This window comes from Brachyhypopomus gauderio, chromosome 12 (assembly GCF_052324685.1).
Source record: "Brachyhypopomus gauderio isolate BG-103 chromosome 12, BGAUD_0.2, whole genome shotgun sequence".
In the NCBI taxonomy this organism is placed as follows: domain Eukaryota; kingdom Metazoa; phylum Chordata; class Actinopteri; order Gymnotiformes; family Hypopomidae; genus Brachyhypopomus; species Brachyhypopomus gauderio.
This window is the reverse complement of record NC_135222.1, coordinates 2,652,087-2,663,155: the sequence shown is the minus strand read 5'-3', so window position 1 is coordinate 2,663,155 and position 11,069 is coordinate 2,652,087. Positions and strand designations below refer to the sequence as shown.

The window sequence follows — 11,069 nt, the reverse complement described above, 5'->3', positions numbered from 1 at the left end:
AATTCAGGGGTGATAGTGTGAAAAATTCCTGAGCCTGAATTTTTTATGAGCACGGAGGGGGGGGGGGGGTGGAATTGTACCATATTTAGAATATTTAATAATTAATCTTTAAATTAATTAATAATAAATGTGTCAGGTAATCATTATCGTGAAATAAAAAAACTAATTTCTATTAATATTCTGAGAAAATGCTGTAACCTAATGATTGTTAACACAAGTAGACTGTAACGATTCACGGAGACGGGGGTGACGCAAAAGCAAGATAAACAATTTATTAAACAAAACAGAAACCACAGGCAACCAGAGATAATAACTAAGGGTGGGAGAAGACACACTAGATCGAACATAACACCACAACACAGCAACTAAAGCAACGTAATACGAAACATCAAAGACAACGCTAGAATAACTAGAATAAAACACACAAAGGAAAGACTTCTTTATAAACGATAACAGACGTACAAACAACTCAACGGTGTGACCGCAATAATATAAACAGGACGGAAAAGGCTGAACAACAAGACTAGACGCATAGGGAAAACACTTACAATCCTAGGGGCGAAACGAATGTACGACAGATAAGAAACTACAAAGGGGAAACGGGTAGACGGGGACAAATGACAAAAGATGAACCAAAGTAGAGAAACGGGGAGGCAGGGAACAAAATACTGGGGAAGATCTAACAAACCAAAGAACAACTAAACGAAACCGTAAAGACACAAGAGAAGTACAACAGGGAAGACAAAGACAGGACTAACCATACCGGCATACAGGGAACGAAGGAAAGACATAAGTACAGAGCGTGGAGGTGAGCAAGGCTGGCTGAACAAACAAAGACCGACACGGGAGTAACACACCACGGGGATTAAATACATTGAAACAAGGGAGGTAAACGAGACTCAGGTGTTAGTGCTGATGATCAGGACATGATAGACGGAGGGAGAAACGAATGGGAGTGGGGAGCTAGGCGGGACCAGGGAGGGGGGCGGGGCTAAACGTGACAGAACCCCCCCTCAAGGCGTGCAACTCCGGGGCACGCCAAACAGGGGGAGCCGGACGGACGCCGGGGACAGAGACACTATGACACAGAGGGGGACGAGCGGGAGAGGCCAGGGCAGGGACAACAGATAAGGGGTAGGATGGAAACAGTGGGCCAGACACCAGACGCACGGGAGAACTGGGACAAGGGACAGGACAGGGAGTAGGTACGGGAGGCGAGACCGAGGGGGCCGGACAAGGGGTCAAGGGCACAGGACCGGGCGCTTGGGAAGACTGGGATACAGAGGCACACAGACTGAGGATGATCGAGACAGGGACGGGAACAAAGTGGGTGACGACCTGGGGAACAGAGATAGGCACAGGAACATAGAGGACGCCACCACGGACAGACACCGGGACAGGTACGTGGACGCGGACAAGGACGCACACAGGAACAGGGACCAACAAGTAACCAGGGAGGGGGCAGGGCAAAAAAGGGAACACAGGCGAGTGCAAGACAGGAGAAACAAGAGAGTGAGCAACAGAACAGTCCAGTACGGGACCAGCCCCTGGCCCACAGGCGGGCAAAGCAGTCACTGTAGGGGCTGGCGTGACCTGAGGAACATCCCGGGGAACCGGCGGATCTGGAGGAGCGTCCAGGAGAGCCGGGGAAGGGTCCGTGCGCACAGGTAGGTCCGGCTGAGGGACAGCGGAGACCGGGGAGGCCGGACGACGGGCCGCAGGGACCGGAGGGACCGGCCGGCGGGCCGCGGGGACCGGAGGGACCGGAGGGACCGGCCGGCGGGTCGCGGGGACCGGAGGGACCGGCCGGCAGGTCGCGGGGACCGGTGGGACCGGCCGGCGGGCCGCAGGGACAGGACGCCGGGTCAAGCACACAGGCAGGGTCCGTTGACCGGCATCCGGAACAGAAGGGACAGAGGGGACACTAGGGAGTCGGGACGTAGACGGGACTCTGGGGAACGTGCGAGCCAAAGAGGCCCTGGGGGGCTTGGGGGCCGAGGAGGCTCGGGGAAGCTTGGGTGCCGAGGAGGCCCGGGGGAGCCTGGGGGCCGAGGAGGCCCGGGGGAGCCTGGGGGCCGAGGAGGCCCGGGGGAGCTTGGAGGCCGAGGAGGCCCGGGGGAGCTTGGAGGCCGAGGAGGCCCGGGGGAGCTTGGAGGCCGAGGTGGCCCGGGGCCCAGGGTCGTCCTCCGGGCCCAAGTCAGCTGGACGGACGTCATCTGGAGCCAGATCCGCCGAGCGGACGTCGTCGGGGGGCGGAGCCGTCGCGCAGATGTCGTCGGAGGGCGCTGCCGTCGCGCAGACGTCGTCGGGGGGCGCTGCCGTCGCGCAGACGTCGTCGGGGGGCGCTGCCGTCGCGCAGACGTCGTCGGGGGGGCGCAGCCGTCGCGCAGACGTCGTCGGGGGGCGCAGCCACCGGATCGCAGTCATCGGGGGGCGTCGGGGCGGCGTCGTACGGAGCAGGCGGGGACGCCGGGCAGGCGTCGTCCGGAGCAGGCGGGGATGCCGGGCAGGCGTCGTCGCCATCAGGGACCGGAGAGGCCGGTCGACGGGTTGCCGGGATCGGTGGTGCCGCCGGAGAGCAGTCATCGGAGGGCGGGGCCACCGGGGTGCGCTTCTTGTGCACGGGGGTCCTGAACCCGTCTATGATCAACCGGTCGGCAGGTATCATCCATGAAGCTGACTTGCTGGTTTCCTTACCGAACCTGTCGAGTAGTAGCTGACAGAATCCCTCCACTGTCCATGCGTCTGAAACGCGGCGTGCCAGGATAATGTTCGCCCATTCCAGGGCTTTTCCTCTCAGCAAAGACCTGAAAAACAGCACCAGTATGTCCTCCGATGGAGCGGGGATAGTGAGGAACTGTATATAGGCCTTGCATTGAAACACAAACACCCTGACATGTCCGTTTTCGCCATCGTATTCCTCTGGACAGAGGCATAAGGAGGGTAGCGCCACGGGCTTACCCGCGGAGTCTCTGATGAGCGTAGCTTGGACTGAGTCTAATTGTTGCTTGAACAAGTCCATGTGACACGGCGGTATTGGTAGGAACCCGGTACCCTGATCTCGCTGCGTCATGTTAAACTGGTCGGTCTTTATGTAACGATTCACGGAGACGGGGGTGACGCAAAAGCAAGATAAACAATTTATTAAACAAAACAGAAACCACAGGCAACCAGAGATAACAACTAAGGGTGGGAGAAGACACACTAGATCGAACATAACACCACAACACAGCAACTAAAGCAACGTAATACGAAACATCAAAGACAACGCTAGAATAACTAGAATAAAACACACAAAGGAAAGACTTCTTTATAAACGATAACAGACGTACAAACAACTCAACGGTGTGACCGCAATAATATAAACAGGACGGAAAAGGCTGAACAACAAGACTAGACGCATAGGGAAAACACTTACAATCCTAGGGGCGAAACGAATGTACGACAGATAAGAAACTACAAAGGGGAAACGGGTAGACGGGGACAAATGACAAAAGATGAACCAAAGTAGAGAAACGGGGAGGCAGGGAACAAAATACTGGGGAAGATCTAACAAACCAAAGAACAACTAAACGAAACCGTAAAGACACAAGAGAAGTACAACAGGGAAGACAAAGACAGGACTAACCATACCGGCATACAGGGAACGAAGGAAAGACATAAGTACAGAGCGTGGAGGTGAGCAAGGCTGGCTGAACAAACAAAGACCGACACGGGAGTAACACACCACGGGGATTAAATACATTGAAACAAGGGAGGTAAACGAGACTCAGGTGTTAGTGCTGATGATCAGGACATGATAGACGGAGGGAGAAACGAATGGGAGCGGGGAGCTAGGCGGGACCAGGGAGGGGGGCGGGGCTAAACGTGACATAGACACAATATGTTAAAAACAGGCTTGATTAATTATTTATTCATTACTGTTAGTAAATTATGCAAATAAAGTTTAAAAGAATTACAAGTATTATGATTATAGTTAGCTTAAATATATAAAATATTTAATAAATATTTTGTGTTGGTTTATTAGGACATAGGCCTACATTTTGTGCTTTTGTTCATGTATTACACCTTACGCCGTAAGGCGGCCAGGATGAACCAGATTGGCTGACCACCTGTACCGGCTCAAAAAAAAACACTTTCTTATATTTCTGATAAAATTTTAACTTAACCAGAATGATAAAATACTGAATTTATCTTGTATCTACCTCTGAAGCTCTTCCGATGTCTGAAATACAGGCGGTCCCCGGGTTACGACGTTGATCCGTCGTAAATCGATTTTCGGTGTCGGAACATACGTAAATAACGTACTATACGCAGTTATCCTATCCTAAAGCTTTTTGGCAAATACCTTTATCCATAGCTGCGTTTAACTAATCCTGACGCCGCGCACACCAAACACCAAGTTCCGTTTACGACGCAGAACCACTTAGGTCCAAACAAGGCTTTATACAGTAAATGGGAGATGTGTAGTAACCACGAAAAATCGTAACTCGGGAACCTCGTAACCCCTGGACCGCCTGTATAATGTTTATGCATTAATGTCTTCGGCACGACCAATCAAGTTGAAAACATTAACTGACCAAAACAAACTGGACTTAAGGCTGGAGGGAGGTAGCTTTTTTACGTAAAGTCCGAAAATCAGAAGGCGGAATGACCCGCAAGTCAATCAAATGACACCGCCGTCATCCATCCAGCGCTGATGATCCAGTGAGAGGATCATATTTCAGCCTCAAAACAGATAGCACGCGCATGTGTGTGGTTTATTATTTTGATTTGACAGATTTTTCCGTCAATATTTTTAATATAAAATATATATAAAATGTGTTTTTTTTCTCGCGGACATGTCGGTACGCCGGAATTCCAGATTCTGTGACCGTCGAGTTTTGTGACCACAGGGGGCGCTATTTCACAGTTTCGCACGAGCGCTTTACGAACGCTACGTAAACTACGCTGATGCGCTTTCTTTTCTCGTTTTGTTGGTGTCTGCGAGCCAAAAGACGACAGATATTTTTGTATTTACATTTTATCGTCTCTTAATTACATAAATGTACTTAAACAAGAATGTTTTGATCATTTTACACGAAAATAGCAAGCTTCATCATAAGCAAGCGCTGAAAGATTCTGTAATTACGAATGGTAATTCTGCCCCTTTGGATAAAATGTTTAAATATAGAGTAATAAAAAGTTAGAGTAAATTTTTCTTGGTTTTCTGTTATTGTTGAGTCACGGTGGGGTTTCCATGGTAGATGATGAAACTGTGCCAGGTCTTTAAACCATAGTTATTCACAAGAGTCATAATTTAACACAGCTGCCACAGAATGTGTGACCCCACTGAATGTGCAGATACTATTGATAATAATAAAACAACCACATATTTCCAGGAGTCTTACCATCCTCTCACCATTGCAGCCAACAATAAAAATCATGAATGGGATGGAGAGGTGAGCCTTTTAACTGGGGTCACGTATTCTGATGGCCGCCATCACAATATGTGACCCCACTGAATGTCCAGATACTATTGATCAGGGGCGATTTTAGGATCTGGTCTTTAGGGGTGCCCAGCCCCCAGTGCTCACAGAGGCACAATACCAAAGTATTGCGCAGGTACAGAGCAAGGTTTTTGCATAATATAATATTTAAAAAATGTGTTGAGCCAGGGGGTGCTGAGCAACTTCACGGTGGTGCTCTAGCACCACTAAAAATACCCTAGCCTCGCCCCTGCTATTGATAATAAAACAAACACATATTTCCAGGATTCTTACCATCCTCTCACCATTGCAGCCAACTTTAAATTTCATGAATGGGATGGAGAGGTGAGCCTTTTAACTGGCGTCACGTATTCTGGCAGCCGCCATCAGAATATCTGTCACATTGAGGACCCCGGCCCCTCCCTTTTGGGCGTGTTTACCTTGTCCACGTGCATCGTCTGCGTCTGTGGATCTTCGTGGTTGTGGTTGTGTCCTGTGATAATCTGTCTCACCTGTGAATCGTCTCGTAATCACGAGGGGCTAATGTGGTTTGTCTATTTAATGTGCGCTCGTGCAGTGTCCTGTGCTCGTCTTTGTCTAGAGTTTACACGTTTCTGTGTGCGTGTTATATGTTCCTCGTGCGCTGTATTGCGCAATCATTGTTGAAAATAAAAGTGACGTCAGTGAAAAGGAGGATTCGTGTCTCATCCTTCCCTGCTCCGCCACGCGTCACAATATGTGACCCCACTGAATCTCTCCGATTGCGGTGTAAAAAATCACAATCGACAAAATACGGCACATTTACATTTTTATTTTTTTACATTTACTTTCAACTGGAGTCACCAGTTCTGATGGCCGCCATCAGAATACGTGACCCCACTAGTACTATTTTTTTTAATAAACCCACATCTTTCCTGGTGACCTACTATCCCTTCACCTTTTCACCCAGAAAAGGTGTGTTTTTTCACACAGACAAACAAGGCTGCACTACCTGGGTAAGACATCTTGCAAATAAGCAAATCCTTTGATCTGGTTCTTATCTGCTTAAGAATCAGACTGATAAATAAACGTGTGACTCATTACAGATCCAGTGTGACAACTGCACAAGGTGGTACCACGTGACCTGTGTGGGAAAGCCTGACATAAAGAAGCACTACAGCTGCCTTGCATGTAAAAAAATTTTATAATGTGTATACATGTAAACTAAATGTAAATTTATATATTTTTTCTTTTGGGCATTTATTTAAATATTTTTGGTTAAACTTGTAACAATTTCTTTTGGAGTTACTAATTATATTTCTCACATTTCCATTTTGGCCCTTGTTTTGGGCTTGTTCATTATTGCCATATAAGTAAGTAAATTTGTATTTTATATGAAGATTGAGTTGTGTATTCCGATACCTCCTTACCAATGTCTTTACATTGTAGTAGTTCAATAGTATCTGGAGATTCAGTGGGGTCACATTTTCTGATGGTGGAAATTCTTTAATTTGTTTGGGGGTTAGGGTTAGTGGTGGGGAGTGGGGGGGGTGAAAAGATGAAGGGATAGTAGGTTTATTTAAAGAATAGTACCAGTGGTGTCACGTATTTTGATGGCAACCATCAGAACTGGTGACCCCAGTTGACAGTAAATGTCCCATTCATGAAATTTAAAGTTGGCTGCAATAGTGAGAGGATGGTAAGACTTATGGAAATGTGTTTGTTTTATAGTATCTGGTAGGGGTGGGCATAGATTAATTTTTTTAATCTAGATTCATCTCACTGAAATCTTGAAATTAATCTAGATTAATCTATATTAAAATGGCTCATATGCGTACTACCCAAGTAATGACTAAAAGTCAGTTTTTGAGATAGGGTTTCTTAATACAGAGGGTGCATTAGACCAGGGGCTCATGTCCTGTTTCCAAAATGCATCAATGACTGCTTGAGAAAGCTGTTTTACTTTGATATTTGAAGAAAAAAAACATGCTCAATAAAATGTAGGCTACTCGTGTTCAACGGTTTATTCAGTTAAACATGAATTTGTAAGCCTATATTGTACATTAAAAGGGGTTGATAACATGTTTATTCAGCTAAACATATTTGAAATGTAAGCCAACATTTAGTACATTTAACCTCACGGACGTAATTTGGGGCGGACTTTTTCAAAAGCCGGTTTTGGTCCTCTGCAGATTTAACGGTTAAAAATAAATATTTAACCCATAAGATCCCAGACCCAGATCACCTAATTGGAAAATTATGTGGGATTGAAAACAGACTGAATGGACCACAAGGAACACATTTCTGAATTTGTTTTTGAGATTTTACCTTTTAGTATCAAAGATCTGTAATGTTACAAATATGTCACATCGGGTCTTTGTGGTATATTTATTCCTAGTCTGAAAATACATTAAGTTGATTTGTTGAGTTGTGTTTCTTAGTAAATCAGATTTTCCCTTTTATTTGCATTTATAACAACACTGCTGGTTAAAACTAACAATATTCTTTTTCAAATGTATTTGTTAACATATAAAAACCGTGCAAACCGTATAAAATTACATCATATTGTGTGTGTGAAAATACAGGAATTTTCTCTAAGAATAATGTTCAAATACAGTAGGACCCCTGAACAAAACTTTGGAATCCGACTTGTGTGACTTTAGTAAACAAAATAGTTGGTGCTTCGGTCACATGCTGCTAGCTGTTGTTCAATGGGTTTTAAACCATTTTGAAGCTGTGCTTCAAGCTTTTGTTGTATTTTTGTAGTTGTAGACAAAAACATGGGTCCCAAGACAGTAGAAAAGCAGAAGAGGAAAACGGTAATAACAATATAGTTGAAAAAGGTGATCATAGAGAAGTATGAAAAAGGCATTTGTGTGATGGACTTAACATTGGAAGTCAACTTGATGGTTGAGAACAGATTAATCTATTTTCAGTTATTTCTTAGGGGGAAAATTTATTCGGAACTCGACTGCATCGCTTCTCGACGCTCCTTCCGGGGTTCTACTGTAGTCGTACATTAGGACATTAACTCTGTGCCTGGACATCAGGTTTGAAATAGGAAACATTCAATTTGTGAAGTGTTTGAAAGCACACACTGACGCAAACAGAAATTAGACAAATCCCACATGTTGGAAGTCACTTTTATTTACACCAATCACATTTTACTTCAGAGGAATGAAGCGAGAGGAGTGGGTGGCTCCAATACCGGGGCGACCGTGCTTAACAGGCTTGTATGTGATGGAGAATTCTCCAAGGTAGTGACCAATCATCTCGGGCTGCCAAAACACAGACGAGAAACATCGTCATAGCAGACATTACCGAGTTGACCTATTAGTCTGTGAACATAAGCATGTCTCCAATTAAGCTCTTCATTTATTATATGAATAAATATTTAATATATTTTATTTAAAATAACTATACCCTGCTTAGGACAATACATCAAAAGATGTATTTAATATATTAAATCATGAATATGCATGAAAAAGGTCCAAATAACAAACCAAAAGTTAACCAAGGTGAGATTAAACAGTTACATCACTGCCTACATCAGTTGTGCATCATTAAGACGCCTACAGCTCTGTGCCTGGACATAAAGTCAAAGTTAATATTGACTCCAGCAGCAGCCCTCCTTCTCAACATGAGCGCTTTCAACACACCATCATCTGACCCTGAAACACTGACATATTGGGCAATGGCTTGGGTAACATCACACAGAAGACCTCAAACTGCCGTACCTTGATTTCAACCTGGTTGAAGGTCTTGCCGTTGTACACGCCAACCATGGAGCCCACCATCTCTGGCAGGATGACCATGTCCCTCAGGTGGGTCTTCACCACCTCTGGTTTCTCCATGGGGGGGGCCTCCTTCTTGGCCTTGCGCAGACGCTTCAGGAGAGACTGCTGCTTTCTCCTCAGGCCACGGTTCAACCTCCTTCGCTGGCGAGCGCCATAGAGCTGCATGAGCTGCTCACTGCAGAACAGACAAGTTGAATTTGGTTATATTCTATATATATTCTACATTCTATATGTATTTTAAATATATAATATTTAAAATACACAACACAGCTAGCCAGTGTGGTAGTGATGCAGGTTTACAGTGTGCGAGTGTGATACACATTCTCATCTTTAATTTCAAAGTATTACTAGTAGCTACATACATAACTAAAACACGTTTTTAAAAAGTCAGGTTTCTCAAAGGTTCACAAATTTCAGCTGACAATTTGATGCTAGCGTCAGTCCATTGCGTTAGAAGACAAAACCCCGATACTTCAACACTAGCACCGTGCCGTCACTCACTAGGACATGTCCAGGAGCTGGTCCAGGTCCACACCTCGGTAGGTGAACTTCCTGAAAGTTCTCTTCTTCTTCTGCTCAACCTCCGCCTGCAGTTTAAATTACCACGCAAAATTAAGAAAGCGAGTTTAATCCCTCCTAGCTACCGAGCCTAAAGTTAATTCGCAACTATTGGCCATCTAGTAGTTAATCCTGAAAGCAATTCATGGACTTCTCAGGTACAGACGACTTGATAGTGTCTGTATGTGCAGCAAAAACCCCCAATAATAATAAAAATAACAATAATATTCGCATAACCTAAAATGAACAAGATTACCGACATAAGGCCATTGGACTATAAGCACTTAGCGAGCTAGCTAACTAGGAATATTGGATCCATCAAACCAAAACCACTGCATGTACAAAAATCATGCTCAGAAAGTAACAAGAAACACAAACGTAGACAAAATATAGAATGACCAACGTAAAAAGTATTAAAATTTGTTGCAGATTAGATCAGATTGCAGTAAACCAGTAAAACACAAATAAGACACCGCTTACCATCTTCAAGAGATTACCCGGAAAAGGAAGCTGCAGGCGCTCGCGCTCACGGAACAAGCATGTTCTGTAGTAGATAAATGGGCCGCCACCTGGCGATGGGGATGTGGAACTACCACACACGTAAATACTACGAAAATTATTCAGACAAAAAACACCAGGGAGAGCTGAAGAGCGTGATGGGTGCATGATTATATATTTCACGCATCTTGTTTAGTTGATAAAATAGAGTATAATGGAGTCCTTAATCTTTACTTTTTAATGTAGAAAGTATTCGGATAATTTTAGCCACTTTGTTTGTTCACTTCCGTAAGCGTTGAAGCGAATAGAATAATGGAATTATATCAATATTTCATAATAAAAAAATAGATGAAAATGCACCTTGTCTTGGTCCTCCCGAGGTTTTTTCCTATTCCCCACCATCATAGGGAGTTTTTCCTCGCCACCGTCGCATTTGGCTTGCTCATTAGGGATCTGGACTCATACTATTGTAAAGCTGCTTTGTGACGTGTTGTAAAAAGTGCTATATAAATAAATACATTTGACTTAAACTTATAGTCCACTGTCCACCCTTCAGGAGCTCAATGGAAGGATTTCCCTACGTGTCATACAAAGCTGAGAGGGAAAGTAACATGGCTTGTTAAAATGTCTGACCAGTGGTCATGTTCAAATCACAAGCCTTTGATGTTTGGGTTTTAAAGATATTTTGTACCCTCTTTACAATGTACATTTACTATTCACATTATTTCCAAATATTTATATCTGTTTGAAGGTTTTTTTAATATAATTT

The 11,069-nt window shown here is 44.7% G+C and overlaps 1 protein-coding gene across 1 annotated transcript; it reads right to left on the bottom strand.

The window, feature by feature from the left end:
* Positions 1 to 8,574: 8,574 nt before the first annotated feature.
* On the bottom strand, positions 8,575 to 10,404 carry rps15 (ribosomal protein S15). Its single transcript, XM_077024415.1, has 4 exons — positions 10,283 to 10,404; positions 9,746 to 9,831; positions 9,185 to 9,419; positions 8,575 to 8,725 (listed from the first exon to the last, which is right to left on the bottom strand). The coding sequence occupies exons 1-4, from the start codon at positions 10,283 to 10,285 to the stop codon at positions 8,612 to 8,614; spliced, it is 438 nt and encodes a 145-aa protein (XP_076880530.1). The 5' UTR covers positions 10,286 to 10,404; the 3' UTR covers positions 8,575 to 8,611.
* Positions 10,405 to 11,069: the final 665 nt, after the last annotated feature.